At 45.8% G+C, this 16190-nt stretch overlaps 1 protein-coding gene across 6 annotated transcripts in view; it reads left to right on the plus strand.

The window, feature by feature from the left end:
- The first annotated feature begins 5132 nt into the window (after positions 1 to 5132).
- SH3RF2 (SH3 domain containing ring finger 2) overlaps positions 5133 to 16190 on the plus strand; it is a 119516-nt gene continuing 108458 nt past the window's right edge. For 5 of the 6 annotated variants that reach the window (XR_004318773.1, XM_014557227.2, XM_032477032.1 and 2 more), the window contains exons 1-2: positions 5138 to 5284; positions 6469 to 6945. Coding sequence is in view for 5 of the 6 variants with exons in the window: in XM_014557227.2 (XP_014412713.1) it covers positions 6568 to 6945 (378 nt within the window). In the remaining variant the exon portion in view is untranslated. Of the gene's footprint in view, positions 5285 to 6468; positions 6946 to 16190 lie in introns of all 6 variants that reach the window. The other variant, XM_032477033.1, reaches the window with a different exon arrangement.

Consider the following 16190-nt stretch of genomic DNA (forward strand, 5'->3'; position numbering starts at 1 on the left):
GTTTCCTTTCAAAACACATTTATTTCAACAACAAAAAAGTGACTCGATATAAAAAAAATGTGATTAGGGCAAAAAACAAAAAAGGTGGAATGCTAATAACCGAGCTTAGGGACACATGGTGTTAGAGCCTTGTGGTCGGTGAAGAGCGGACCAGCCAGCCACGTGGCCTGGCATACTCCCCTTTGGGTTGAGTTTGGGCAAGAGTAAGAATCACTGGGTTCCTGGTTCTCTTATGGGATCTGCTTACAAAACAAAAAGACAAAAAGTATTCTACATCTATTAAGCACTTATTGGATGCCTCATTTCACTGACTCCTCAGAACAACTCAATGAGACAGATTTCATTGGTAAACTCATTTTAAACATGAGGAATCCAAGAGATGGAGGAATGGGGTAATTTGCGAACTAATCCATCTAGTAACTGGCAGGGCTGGGATTCAGACCAGATGGCTGCTGGTTCATACTGCTTCTCGTTAAACTTAAGGACCGTCAGTCATCTCTAGAAAATGTGGGATGACTCTATACCCTCGCCAGGAGTTTGGGTCCCTTTCTTGTGGGTCTGGTGATTGCATAGGAATTCCCTAAAGTACACTCCTGAGCTGAAGACATCCTTCTGACTGGAAAGGATATCTCACAGTTAACTTCATTCTGGACCTGCATCTTTCAAAGAAGGGCAGGATGTCTAACAGCCATTCAACCCTTGCCATTCCACCTTCCTAGACATTTCCACTATTGGAAAGATGCCCAGTTTTCTCCAATCATTCCTCTCTTTGAATAGTTCCAAAGGTTTCCCAGTATCATCAGAAAACCAAATCACAGGGGCAAATTTAGCATCAAGGAAACAGATAATATAGCTCCATTTAAATATTTAAAACATATATCCAAATTTATACTAGCTACTGAGGAAAGAAAGCAAAGAATTACAAAACATGGCCTATGCCAACAAAAGTCCAATGATGGTCAAGAAAGTCTTCATGATCCTTTCGATTTTAATGCTTCAGATTTCTAGCTACCTGGACTCCTTTGATGGACTTATGGGATGGTTTACAAATGATTAATTTTAAGGCAAAGCTTCTGAGACCACTGAAGGATTAAGAGCACGTCAAGTGGAAACACACACTTCTAAAATTATAACTGCAACAAATAAGTAAATTTGATTGACAAAAATTGTCTGCATCCCTGTTTTGTGATTTAATTTTAAATTTGAAAGAAATTATCTTAGGCAGGGACAAAGGTTTGCTTGCTTGGAAGTAATTTATTTGGGAGCAAGTGTTAAGGATGAAAAAGGGATAGACGGAATGAGGGAGAGACAGTACAGGATGCATTGTTGCATTAGCCACCCAAATGCATGAGTGGTACTCATCCCACAGAACCTTTTGAAGAGCCTTATGAAATCTCAGGATTGCCTACTCCGAAGGATGAAAGGAGGAAGCACTTATCCAAAGGTTCGCCATTAGTTAAAGGTGGTCCACACTTCTGGACCGTGCACATGGGACTGCAGAGCAAGTTCCTGTGAGTGTACCACACTGCAGTATCAGAGAAGCTCTGGGACAGGAGGCAAGAGGTACATGGCAGGGTCCTGACACCACCAGGGAGCATCCACCTGAATCTGACGAAACATCTTAGCTTAAGAGGTGAGGCTGAGAACATGCAAAGTGGCATGCAAAAGGTGTCCAATACAAAACCATTATCAACAGTTTGACGTACATCTGCCCAGACACAGTTTTTACAGGACATCATTAATTCACTGATTCAGTCAATCATAAACCCATTCAACAAACACTAATTAAGCATCAACCACGTGCCAGTGACTATGTTAAGTACAAGGGATAGAGCAGATGGTCACTCATAAGCGCTTTGCTCTCTTGGAATTTGCAGGCTCTTTGGGGAAATCAGGCATTAAATTAAGACATTATAATTGTTACTGAATTACGATTGTGATAACTGTTACCAAGTGTAGGATGATAAACTTTCTAGTCAGGAGAATTAAGGAAGGCTTCCCTGAGGAAGTGGCATTTAAGCTCAAACTTTCACAAGAGTGGGTGAAGAAAGCAAAGGAGGAGGGGAAAGTAACGAGGAAGAGAGGAACTAGAAAGTGTGTTGCAGACAGAAAGAAGAACATAAACAAATAACCCCACAGCAGAAAAACTTAACCTGTCCTGAGTAAAGAGGAAAATCCAGTGGGATGGAACTGGAGTGGGTGAGTGAGGGGGGGACGTGGGGTAAGTTGAGGCAGGTGAGGTGGGCAGGAGGGGGATCCTGTCTGGCCTGATAGGTCAGAAAAAGGATGGGGTTTTATCCTCAGGCCACTGGGAATCCACTGAAGGATCTTGAACAGGAGAGCAATATGATCAGATTTGCTTTTTTTTTCTTACATAAATCAAGATATGCTTGTAAATACAAGCAGCAGAAGCTCATAAATATCACACAGGTATTTAAAGAAAGCACAGCCTGTAATCCCGACGTAATTGTACAAATATAAACAGGAGTGCTGATGAGGTGGGAGCAGTGGGGGTGATGGCCTGAGCCAGGAGTCTGGGAAGGCATGCACAGGTCACCTTTTTGTTTGTTTTTGAGGACTAGTTCATCTGATTTGACGCCAAGGTTGCATTTAGTTAAGCCCGGATGAAATCCCCGTTGAAAAACCTCCTGTTTCTTCAAAAGAAAATTTCTCCTCAAGCTTCCACCAAGACTAACCTTTTGTAGGTTGGAGACCACCTACAGGGTGTGATGTGAAAGGTGCTGAAAAACCACTCCTATTCACTGTAAACTTTCTCTGCCTTCCACCAGTGTCTAAAATTCCATGATCACAATTTTCTTTTGATGAATTTTCTGTTGTCAAATATGCTGGCCCTAGATCTAGCCTGCCTTCCTGGGACAGAGCTGGGTTTTGTGTTTTCTCAGGGATGGGTGGATTTGAAGCTTTTTGAGACCCACACAGGGGCAGGGAGGGGGCCAGGAGACTGGATAGATTACAGAGAGCAAGAGTGAAAGCAGCTTGGGCTCTCCTGTGTGTAAAGGATGCATACCTAAAGTTACAGATATATCTTTACATAAACTTATGTAAACATACACAGGTGTACTTTTGGCATAAACTTGACTTTATAACATGGGAAGCACTCATGGTGAGGAACATTGGCTCTGGGGTTGGACCAACCTGGGTTCAGATCACAATCTTCGTAACTCTAGGAAAGTTATGGCACCTACCTTCTAGGTGGTTGGGAGGATTGCATGAGATAGTCTGTTTAAAGTCTTAGCAATGGTCTGTGGCATAAAGGTTACTTACTAAGATTATATGTATATTTCTCCTTGTGCAAGCCAGTGCGTGTCTGTGCATGCAGATGCCGATGTAGATATGTCAGGGAGATAAAGTGTGTTTACGAACAAGAGAGGTGAAGAAGGGAGAATGTTGCCCATCCCTGCAGCAGAAGTGCCAGCCCAGGCACTGAAGTGTGAGGGGGCTGAAGGGCTGCTCACAGAGAAGACAGCTCAGCTTTACCGAATAGGAAACAGAGGAAGGAACAGCAAAGGGTCTTGAACCATAAGGGGCTTCTTGATAAGCACAGACTGTAAAGTGGAAATTGATTGAAGGAGACAGACAACAGAATGCCATGCAATATCATTGAAGCTCAAAAAAACCTGCCATAAAAGGGAGAAGGAAAAAAAAAAAAAAAGGAATTGAATATGGTCTCTGAAATTGACATGTCTCCAAATTAGGCCTCTATGCTCAGAGGACATATGACTCCATCTGCTCCATCCTAAAGCTCTCCTCTGTTTTGAGCTTCAGGCATGTTGGCTTTTTCAGAACTGACATGGAAGAACTTTGAAAAACATATAAACCCACAATCTATTCTCATACCTCTTGGTCCCCTCTTAAGTTTTTCCCATGGCGGGCAGGTTATAGCTAGTGGCAGAGCATGTGCTTAGCATGCACAAGGCCCTGGGTTCTACCCCCAGTACCTCCGTTAAAAGAAAAAAGATTTTCCTGTGAAGTTGTATCTAAGTGCTCTCTGCATAATAAAGAATTGTCATTCTCATGTCTGAGAGAGGAGATAGAGTAAAAACAGAACACTCAGTATCTAGTCCCAGTTCTGCCCCTAACTCACTGAGCAACTTCAAGGAATCTCTCAACCTCTCTGGGCACAGCTGCCTCACCTGCCAAAGAAGTTGATTGGTCAGTCTGGGTCCTGATCTTTTGACTTCCTGCCATTCTAGACAAGGTTTAGCTCCCTTCAACCATCGCTCCTCCCCTTAAAGTTGTATCACCATAGGACATTGGGAGTTAAGAGCACAGACCACCTGCTTCTTGCTAGCTGTGACTCTGGGCTGAGTTCTCTAACCTGTCTGCACCTCCGTTTCCTTTTCTGTAAAATGAGGGTACAGAAAATTGTAGTGCATGATGATGCTAGCACGGGTTGCTAAAAGGATTGAGTGAGTTAGTGTAGGTGAAGTATTTAGAACAGTGCTTGGCACAGGTGAAGGCAACTGTGGTGTTAGGTAATATTATTATTGTTATTATTTACTTTACTGGATACTTTTGGAGTGTTACATGAAATATATTACCGCTAAATCAAGAAACAGAAGTGTAAGCATTTATTTGGGGCTATGAAAAGACTCCAGTGGGTAGGGAGGTGGGGGTGGAACTGGGACATTGCTTTTTTCTTTTAAAGCCCTCTTGTGCTTTGATTTTTCCAGGCTATGTCTGTACCATCACAACACGTTTTGTTTCATTTAAAAAGACTGAACAAAAAGATCACTAAAGTCCCTCTCAAATCTCAAAACTCAAGGACTGACTGTAAGTTTTTTGAAGGAGCAGTACTTTCCATGTGGCTGGATTGCTATCTAGCTACCATGAATATGTTTGACCTTTTTGGGAAATCCTCATAAAGGTTCAAAACAGTCACCTTGGCAGGTTTATAACCCAGCGCGTTTCAACTTCGCCGACAGGAGAGAAAAACCAGAATGATGAAAATACAAACTTTGTCAACACCGGGCCTTCCGGGCTGGCTTCCATTTTGCCCTGTGTAATGTCTTCCCAGAAACCGACTGGGCGACACAAAGGGAGGATCAGGAGCAGGGCGTGGACTCGGGGGAAAGCGCCCGGCGGCGAAAGGGTTAACAGGGCTGGGTAAGGCGATCCCTGAAATGAGTAAGACTCGAGTGGGGAAAGTTTTCAAAGCAGCCGCAGCGGCAGCTCCTGGGGAAACGGAAGCCGCCGGCTGGAGGGAGCCTGGCCGGAGCCGCGGACCGGGCTGAGCTGAACTCTGCCAGGGTTAAAGCGCAAGGTTAGTGCTAGTGGCCCCCGGACACCTCCCGGTGCTGACATCTTTGGAGCGTTGTCTCGGGAAGGCCAGGCGCCGTCCCTCGTCCCCGCGTGTCGCGTTGGCTTTTCTCACCAGGGGGGCCACCGGCGCGCGTGCCAAACCTCCGCCTGCTGCGCTCACCCAGGCCCCGGCGCCCGGAGGGACTGGGACCTCTAACGAGGAGGCTTTTCTAAACGGGAGGCTTCAGACATCCGAAAAGAAACTGGAACAAGAATTGTTTTCAGAATACACACACAGACACACACACACACACACACAGACACAGAGACACACACACACACACACACACACACACACACACCCCTGTATATGCAGCTTGGCTTTTGCAAGCTGTGACCACGGTCCAGAATTCCTACCTGCTTCACTTGAAACTGGGAATAATTGTCCAAGTAACTAAACAGGCTGTGTGACTTTATCTTATGGGAGGAATATTGTCTCTGAGGCCAAGATAATCAAGGTGTGGAGGCCAGAGGGGGAGAGAGAGAGAGAGAGAGGGAGAGAGCGAGAAGGGAGGAAGAAAAGAAAGAACGAAAAAAAGTCCAAGCCCCATGGCCTGTAGTTGAGGCAAAACACTTTGTGAAAACTAGTTTCTAGTAGAACTTTTTTTTGCACATTGCTTGAACAAAGTAATGGGGGGAGATATGAAGGAACTAATTCTACAACTGCAGGAGATTCAGATAAACTTATCTATGTAAACATAACTTGTCTGCATGTGAGGCAGATAAGAGAGAAACTTAAAGGGGAAAAGAAAAAAAGAGTAGAGAGCGTCACAGGAATTGCGTCTTGAGGGGCCTTTCATTTGAGAACGGAGAGGGACCGACTGCCCGACTGCTTGGAGCCCTGGCTGGGGGAGAGGGCTTTCTGGGCCTCATCATCAGGCCGTCTCTGTGTCCCTGCTCTTGCCTTCCACACGGAGAGGCAGTGAGTAAGTAGTCGGTCGCTGTGCTGACTGCTTCCTCAGACCTGCCAGCAGGCAGGAGCAGAGGCTTATACCTGCTAGCACTGAATCAGAATGAGTCATCTGAAACTTGGGTGCTGGAACAAAGTCCTTGCAAACTGCCTTATGAGACAATGCCTTGATGTAGGTGGGAGACACTTCTCGGAGCAATCATCGTTTTTTCCTCTCTCTCCCTTTCTCCTTCCAGCAGGCAGGCCTTCTGAAACTCTCCAGCCGCCTTGGGCTCAGCTGACCCAACCATGTGGACTCTGCCCCTCCAGGTCAGGACGGGAGTTTTAAAATAAAAATGGATGATGTGACGTTACTTGATCTTCTGGAGTGCCCCGTGTGCCTCGAAAAGCTCGATGTCACAGCCAAAGTCCTCCCTTGCCAGCACACCTTCTGCAAACCATGTCTCCAGAGGATTTTCAAGGCCCACAAGGAGCTGAGGTGCCCCGAATGCCGGACCCTGGTGTTTTGCAGCATCGAGGCGCTGCCGGCCAACCTGCTGCTCGTGCGTCTCCTGGACGGGGTGCGCTCGGGGCCAGGCTCAGGCAGAGGGGGCTCCTTCCGCAGGCCCGGCGTGCTGGCCTCGCAGGATGGCAGGAAAAGCAGGACTCAGCCCGGAGGTCTGCAGTGCAGCCCTTTCCGGCCGGTGCCGAACATCAGAGTCCACATGGATGGGGTAAGAAAGATCTGATTTGTTCACATCATCGTGTCCACTTGGAGGCTGGGTTTGTGTGCATCGCCGATGAGAGGTTCTCTTCTTTTAGTTACATTTCAAAGAGCGCCGCGGAGGATTCCCTGGGGATAGATTTCTGTGGGCGGCGATAGTTGTGCTAGGATTTGGTGGAATCCTGAGCCTCTCTAATCCATCCGGGAATTCTTAGCATTGTTACAGCTTCCTAGGTTCTCCCTGCTTCTTGTCCAGAAGGTGGTAGGTCAAGGAAAGCCTTCTTGCTTAGATTTTTGGTCTCTCATTTCTGCTGTTCTGAGGCCAAACCACAGCAGGGGAAATGCAGAGGGTGGGAAAAAGAGAGAAAACAAATCTAACCGCTTGCTGCTTTTGAGATCTCTGAGAAGTTTCCAAACGTCGGGTTTTGCTTGTATTTTACCCAGATCCACCTTTCCACTCCCAGTCATAAAGCAACATTATGACAATGCTCGTTCTTAATCGTTCGAGGTTTTCAAGACACCTGATGCCCAAAGTTCGTGCGGGAAGGAAGCGGGTATGTGGGTGGAGTGACTGGCAGGAAAGGCTGGGCTGTGAAAGTACAGCAGAGGTGTCCAGGAGCCGTTCTTTAACAAATGAATAGAACACACACAAAATGCACATCGGAGGCTGCAATAAAAAACAAACAGACCCAGCAGAGCCTCTCAGGAGATCACCCAGCAATGCTTTTGGGGGTTTGGATAATGTGAATTGCTCTGTCCAGCCTTGCAAGCCCATCTTAGGACTTTAACCTGGCTGTGAGTCTCGTTGTGGGGAGCCTGGTAAGGGCACATCTCAAGAGAGGGACGTGGTCTTTGTGACTCCAGCAGGATTATTTGCTGTCACCCCTGGAGTTAGTGTGTCCAACTGGACATGGCAAGCTGTGGCCTGGATGGTTGGCATTCTTCGAAAGTCCGAGCTGCATTCTGTGTACTCCCACCTACAGGAAGCTAATACACCAGCAGCAGAGTCTCACGACTCCCTGCTGTGAAGGGTAGCAGAGGGTGGGAAGGTCTTCCCCGGATTTCTTCCCTAACAAAGGAGAAGAGGCTTGTGGTGTGTGTTCAGAAAAAGGTTCTAAAATATTGCTTCCAGCAGCTTACGCCTCCGTGGGTTCCCTGCACCTTCAAGGCACCACCCCTGCAGCAGGGGAGCGTGGAGACATTCCGAGATGAGAGTGGGAAGAAACAGGGCACTGCTGTGATTTCTTTACTGCAGACTTTTGATTGCCATTGTGCTGGTGTGTGCACACATTCCAGAAAAGGGCTTGGCGCCCTTCCTTCAGGCTCCTTGCTAGCCCTAGGTCTAGTCATCAATCAGAATCCACAAGTCTGGAAAAGGTGGGGTCAGAGTAGGGGAGCCAGGTTCTCAGGCAGGCTGTGTTTAGAAAGAATCGGGCTTTATCTCATCTGGGGTCAGCAAATCTCCCTTTGAATTCCTGAGACCCAGGAAGCTCTCCCCTCCCCCACCCTGCAAAGACTGACCTGCCTCCCTGCAGGCGAGAGTACTGCCAACCACTCCCACTCCGAAAGTGTTGCCAGGCTGGGAGGAGGCATGTCCCCTATCACCTTGGCCTGTTTGGGTTCATGTTTTCATCTTTTTTTTGATGTGGCTGTGTTGCTAAGAAAAGGTAGCAGCAGAAGACTCCACAACTCCCTCCTTTTTGAACCACAGAGGATTCCCAGGCCCCTCCCAGCATAAGGAGTTGAGGAATTAGAGTTGGTCGGAAGAGACAGCCAGATACCGCACGTCCCTGGGACTCTTTCACAGGGACTTGTAACCTCAGACCAAGGTGCTGGTGACGAGGTTGTGCCCATCCTCCGAGCTGTCCTGGACTGAGTCCTGTCATGAGGCTGAAATACAGAACCAAGCCACTGAAGGCTCCTGCTTTCAGGCAGGTCCTGGTTTAGTGACGATGCTGCAAGAAGGCAGAGCTCGCAGCCATCCCACCCTCCACCCATTTCCTTCATTTCCTGAGCCTACCTTTCTCGAAAAGCCTCATCTCATCCCTTTTGCCTTTTCAATGGGAATATGAACGGAGCATTCTTGGATGTAAATAGGGCTGTAATTCTGCAGCCTGTTCTACTCCCCAAATATAGCTACCTTTCCTGTAAGTGTGAAAGCAATCATGCGTCCCTTGGATTCAGAGAGTTGAGGATTATCTGGGAGGCCACCCTGTTCTGAGAGGCAGAGGAATGACCTTGCATCCTCAGCCAAACCCTCACCAAGCTACCTGCCCTCTCAGCCTCAGTTTACCTACACCCGTCAACACTTAATAATACTTGCTACCCTCCTTCCTCCAGGGCAGTGTGAAAATTATCTTTACAACATACTCAGATAGCCTGAGAAAACCTATGTCCTGTAAAGACAAAGCATCATCATTATCATTCATTTAAACTTGCTGTCTGACTTTTGACAAGCTACTTAAGGTTGCTGGGTTGCAATTTAAAATTCTGTAAAATGGGGAAAATGTATTATAAAAACAGAGAAGCATGGTGAGGCTTAACTAATTAGTGCTTGCAGAGCACTTTGAGATCCTTGGATGAAAGGCGTTTGGAAGATCATTATCCTGGTAAACATTATTATTGACTGTTGATTGTTCCCTGCCGGGCATGAGGCATTCTCCAAAACACGGCAGGAATGACAGCCCTTGCAGGAGAGCGTAATAGGTATTATTACTGGACTTGAACCTATGACGAGTCCAGGATGGGATAAGACTAAGTGCAAAGTACTCCCCAAAGAGGACATAAATAATCTGTTGTCACAGGCTACCATTTTGTGCAACGCCTCTCCAGAGGACTTGATGTCAAGGTAGCACTCTGAAAGAGTTCATTGAACTTCCTGTGCAGGAGCTTTTTAAGCCCAAAGCCTGTTCTGTTCACCTTGGCTCATCTACAAAACAAGCTTACCAAGATCTTTCTGTTGGCTCCAAGAGGCCTGAAACTTCTTGTGCCAACCAGGATGCTAGGGTGAAACCAACAGCCACACTTCATGGTGCCAGCCCAAGAGAGAAAAAAATAATCCATTGTGCCTGCCTGTCTACAACCCTCCCAAGCCGATTGTGTAAAAAGAAAACTTGAGAAATGGTTGTAGGTTTCTACAGCGTGCAATGATTTCAAGCCAACAGATAAGATCGGCCGTGTCCCAGAGGGCTGGCAGCGCAGATCCCACCGGTTCCTGTTCCTTCCCGTACTGCAGCCGAGCCCAAGGATCTCTGCACACATTGGAAAAGATTCTGGGCTCCTGAAAGGCTGATGTTTTTTCCTCCTCCCTCTGTTTCCCTTTAATATTTCTGAATTAGACCAGACAGGAAAGCAGTGAAGCTAAGAATTGGCGAACTTAGGTTCGAAAATACCAGAATTCCAGTCCTGATCCTGCCCCTCGGTCGTTGTGTACTTTGGTGAGTCACTTCGACCTCAGGGCCTCCAATTCCCCTTCTGTAAACTGGAGATGATAGTAGACCTGCCTCCGCAGGCTGATGGGAGAAGTCAGTGAGACGATTCATGTCAGTGACTTATGAGCACAGCGATTGGCTCAGTAAATGTCAGCTGCTGTCATTATTAAAGCGACTCAACACTGTTCTACTCTAAATTGCACACCATCTCTCACCCCTTGTTAACCGAGTGTCATCCAGAGATGGTTCACGGTATGCTGATTTGGGGCTTGTTTTGTTTGTCTCCAAATGCCCCGTGGCCGTGATTCAGGGGTGTGATTCCTCCAGTATGCACTGCCTCAGCAGCTCACTTCTGAGACCCTTAAGGAGCTAGGAGTTGATTCTAGGAGCGAATTTGCCAACCAGCTTCGCTTCCCCAAACGGCAAGCTCAGCGGGGCTCAGCAGATGCAGGGCAAGAACCCAGTCCACTTCCCCAGCATCTCTGATTCTCCATTAACGTCTCCCCTTTCCCCTGCGTCTCACTCTCCCCAACACAACTGTGGCTGCCCTGGGACTCTCCGAAGTCTTTGTTAAGCATCACGCCAACCACACACATTCCTGTCCCTCTCGCCCTACCTCAGCGAGAACGCACCTGCCACCTCCAGCACACAGACCAGGTGCCTGTGTCCTAGAAACTTTTTCAGCTGGTGTTGCAAGCAGCCCAGGGAGAAAAAAATGAGGTCAGAAGACACACAAGGGAATTGAGGCTGGGCACAAACCAGAAGGCATCCAGCCCCTTTCCTTGGTCCCAGCTACTGTGTCCCACTGCAGAGCAGTGACACAGATGGTGGTTACTGGTAAATTTCCAAGGGGACTAAAACCATCCCAAGCCCCTGGAAATAGCAGGCAGATGCCACTGGGTCACCGCGGACTGCATGTGGCAAGCGGAGGAAGGCATAAAGAGGGGAGCCGAGGTTGAGAAGTCGGGACATCCAGATGGTTCTCCAGCTCCACTCACACGTACAAACTTTAAAAAAAACCACATGGCCCCAAACCTCTCTCAATGTACCTCCTTTCTAGTTACAATCCCCTTCCTTTTATTGATGACTGAAGTGTTTAAGGACTGCAGTCAAATGGAGCTGGGTTTGTGCTGGGATTCAATTATTTGTTAGCTGGGAGGCCCCAGGCAAGTCACTAACCTCCCTGACACCCAGTTTCCATATTTGTGTAAGAACCAATAAGAACTGTTTCCCCAAATCCATATATTATAAGGCCATTGTGAGATTAAAATGAGATAGTGTTTGTGAAAAGTTTAGTCTAGTACCTGGTACATAATAGGTGCTAATAAATGTTACCGACAATAAATAACAATACAATAACAAGAAAGAAGAAAGTCTGCTGGCATTGGGTTTGGAGTTCTTGTGCTCACACATAAACAGGCAGGGACCTCTTGAAGAAATAAAGCAAAGAGGGTAGCAAAAGGAAAGGGGGTTCTCAAAATGGCAAAACCGTAGTGATGGAAAATAGTGGTTTTCAGTGTTTCCAGGGGTTACGGGTTGGAAGAGGATGTAATCTACCCAGTTCTGAAGGTGGAGGAACTGTCCTGGCTGCGGTGGCAGTGAAATGAATCTATGTATGCGTTAACCTTCATAGGAATTTATACCAAGAGAGAAAAAAATCAATTTTACTGTATGTTAATGTTTAAAATATTTTTAAAAAATGAAATGGAGCTCTTGTACATTTCTTTGAGTGTCCTGCCTAATTTTCACTGGGCCCACTCTGATTTCCTTTCATCTCTGTGTGTATGGGGTCAATACTGTTTCTGAGAAGGGTTCTGCCATCATTTAAATGATCAGGGGAGTTCGTGTAGGTCGGTTCCTCTCTGTTTTAGGAAACCATTCTATTATCTGCTTCAGTTTTCTCATCAGTTAAAGATGTCTGGCCAAACAGTGGACACATAGAAGCTCACCCCACTGTGGATGGCCGAGGCAGGTGGCTGGGGCAGAAGGTTCTCTTTACTCAACCTCAATTATCAGCCACACGCACTGGGGCATGTCCAGGGATTAGCCAATGCATATTTTTATGTTGTTTTCGTTTCCTCGTAGGAGAGGTTGCCTGTCCACCTGTCCCTTCAAACTATAAAGAGGTTGTGAAACCAGCGAAAGTGCTTGTTCAGCCCTGCACTCTCAGTCTCCTTATCCACGAGCTGGGATCAGCTCAAACACAGCTCTCTTCAGCGCCTAATATCTCCCTTTCTCATTTTAAATTGATGCTTATATTTTAGACCCGCCTTTCACAAAGTGTCGTCTATAAGCTCTTAGATGTTCCATGAAGCTCCAAGATCAAACAAACCTGAGATTAAAACAGAGCTAAACACTTTCTCTTTACTGCAGGACTTTTCAGTGCTTTTAGCATGCTAATGAATTGTGAATCTCTAAGCGGTAGAAAAATAATAAGATCGGTCTCCCAAATTTCTGTGACCGTGGTACTCCTTCTCCTCCCTTTCATTAGTACCTTTGGTGGTATCAATAATTGTCCACGGAACAAATTTTGGGAAAAGCTATCTCATACTAATGCAGAGGTAACTGAGCCCTCAAAGAGAATCTCTTTTGTAATTGGAGACTATTGACTCATTCCAAGAGGAGTTTTTGGCAAGTTCTTGCCACTAGAAGACATTTTTGGGAAACTGTGTGAACCACACCATCACCTCCTTCTGCAGTATTTATTTAACTCCTGTCAGGAGTATCCAGCTCTAGGCCCTCTGAGAAGCTACACAGCAAGGTAATTATCACCTTGGTAAAGCCAACTATTCAGTGTATATGTATCTACGCATATGTGGTATGTATATGTATACACACATGGATATGATACATATATACCCCCGATTTAAAGATATTATCTATTATAAGATATATTATGTAGTTATAGCTCTTAAAGCAAAAAAAGAAACACTACTGTGTTACATGCTCACTGTAAGACATATCCAATTTTAGAAATGTTAAGATATCAAAAAAGAAATGTCTTACTAAAGAGTACATGTTGTCTGATTCCATTTATATAAAATTCTAGAAATGGCACAACCATAAACTATAGTGATATTTTGGGGGTAATGCACATGTTTTATGTGGTGCTATATAAGCTTGTCTAAATTCATCAAACTGTACACTTAAAGAGAGTGCTTTTTTGGGTATGTAAATTATAACCCAATAAAGTGATTAAGACAAAGAAGTCTTAGACTCAAGAAATGATGGTTTATGAAAATGTCAGGCGATGAGGTGGTTCAGTTTAAGGGAAATGAAGTTTGGCCAATAGAGAGAAATTTTCTAGAAAAAAAAATGGGTGTTTTTAATGGTCAGGATGAAAAGGTAGGGTCTATTCTGGGCATATGGGTGCAAGGAAAGGCAGGACAGGACAGCGATATCTGGAATAGAATGGAAGCTGGGAGAAAGGGAGAAGGGAACAGATGGAGAGGATACGGGGTGACTGGATACCTGCTTCAGAACACCACTAGGAAGGCACATGTCAATTACTCGCGGCAGTAAAGTCTCTTCGCAGCTGAGCTGGTTACGTGGCATCACCTGGTTGATGGGCTGCATCTACCTGATGGATTCAGTGCAGCCAAACAGGGTATCTCTGCTCCAAGCAGATGGCTGAGCTTACTGGGCAAGTGAGAAGCAGTCTCCACTTCACTGGCAGAGAGAGCCATTCTTTTCCATTGAAGTGGTCAGGTTACCTGACAACCCTAGCACGCAGGGGCAGAGCCAGCACATCCACAGCAGGTGATAGAGCACAGGGCAAGGAAAGACAAGTCCATTCATTGTGAGGAGCTTTCCGTAACTTGGGTCTGTGTCAGCCCCCCAGGGTCACATCGCTCCAGATCCCCAGCTCAGAAGCCAGGGCATTCAGCAGACTGTGTCTAAGTGCCTGCTACGTGCCAGGCTCTGTCTCGAAAGCTCACACCATTGAAAGCTCATACCAGGCATGCTCATGGGCTCAGACTCCAGGACTCAAATAGTAGCTGAGTTCACGTCAGATCTGTCATTTTCCTAATCTTTCTTCCAAGCACCAGGAGAACAGGCACCTTGTCTCTCAATACTGTGCTTGGAGTGTGCACCCAGCCTAGAGCCTGGCCCCTACTAGGAATCCCAGTATATTTTTTGAATGGCTGAATGAATAAATGAACACATTCATGTCTCTGGTAGACTTCCTGGAGTCATGGAATAACTCCTCATGCTGCAGAAATGAAGTCTTCACGAATCGAGCCATGACAAAGCTATGTGAGGAATGAGCAGCATGAAGTCATGAGGCGGCTGAAATATTCTAGATGGCAATCACCTTATTCATTACCTTTTTGGGTGACACTATCCAGAAAACATAGTGCTCCAGGTTCAAAACCACTCAGCTGATGACCTGCTAACCCTAAGAACACAGGAAATGCCCTTTCCATATGTGGCCAAACTCCTGAGGCAGATGCCGCAAATTTTAGGTGCTCCTTTGATCTTGGGGGAATCATTTCATGCTGAGTTAATCTACACTTAGTCCCAAGGATACCAGTGACAGAAAGGAAGAGGCACTACAAGAATCTGAGCTACATTGTTACGAGCTAAGAGTTATGAGCTGAATTGACCTGGCCTCCTACACGAAGGGAAGGTGGCATTTCATGTGGGAACATGGCCCTGGCACCTCTCATGCTGACACACCTGTTACATATGTATATAGTTAAGTTAAAAATATGTATAACATAAAATTTGCCGTTTTAGCCATTTTATGTGTACAGGTCAGTGGCATTAAGTTTATTTACACTGTTGTGCAACTACTGCTACCCAGCTCCAGAACTTTTCATCATCCCACACTGAAACTCTGTACCAATGAAACAATAGCTCCCCATTGCCCACTGATATGTGTGTGTGTATGTATACATATATATGTATATATATATATATTTTTAAAAATTTTATTTAATCAGGTCTTTTGGGGGGGGTAATTAGGTTTATTTATTTATTAATGGAGATACAGGGAACTGAACCCAGGACCTTGTGCATGCTAAGCACACACTCTAACACTAAGCTATACCCCACCCCTAACACTAAGCTATACCCCCACCCCGCATATATATTTTTAAACTTCTTTCTGAGTAAGAGGAATAGGGGTTTTTGTATCATTTTAAAAATATGTATTCAATTTTCTGCTGCTTCTGACCCTAGACTTCCAGTGAGATAAGTAAACAAGATAAGGCGGTGATTTAGGACAAAGGCTCTTCATTCACGTAACCGGCTGTGTGCTTCCGGGCAAGTTACTTAGTGACTCTGAGAATATAAAATGGAAATATTAAACCTACCTCCTAGGGTTATTGGGAGGATGTAATGAGGCAATTCCTGTAAAGGGCTTAGCACAGGGTCTGGGCAAAGGAAGCGCCCAGGGAAGGTTAGCTGTCTGCTTGTACTCATCCAGGCAGGTTAATCTTGTAAAGTTCCACCGTGCCGACTGCAGTGGGGCTGTTTCACTGTGCTGTAGACATGGAGTTAACAGTGATCGTGGTCTCGTTTGGAGAAGAAGTTGAGATAACTCTTGTAAAGTTTTTAGCACAGGGTGTGACACGCAGTAAACTACATGACAGTAAATGTGAGGCATTATTATTTCCTGTGCCTCATTCATTCCACAGGCGCATACAGGATGCCTTTTATGAGTAAGACCCTTTGCTGGGCTGCAGTGAAGAACAAAAGCAAGTAAGATACGATCTTAATAACATGCATACATGGAAGAGACCCAGGAAAACTGAGTAACTCACCAAAATGGCCAAAGCCCTCCCCTTAAAGAGCTCATGTCTCTTTGGGGAGACAGCCA

The sequence above is a fragment of the Camelus ferus genome, chromosome 3 (genome assembly GCF_009834535.1).
Source record: "Camelus ferus isolate YT-003-E chromosome 3, BCGSAC_Cfer_1.0, whole genome shotgun sequence".
Lineage (NCBI taxonomy): Eukaryota > Metazoa > Chordata > Mammalia > Artiodactyla > Camelidae > Camelus > Camelus ferus.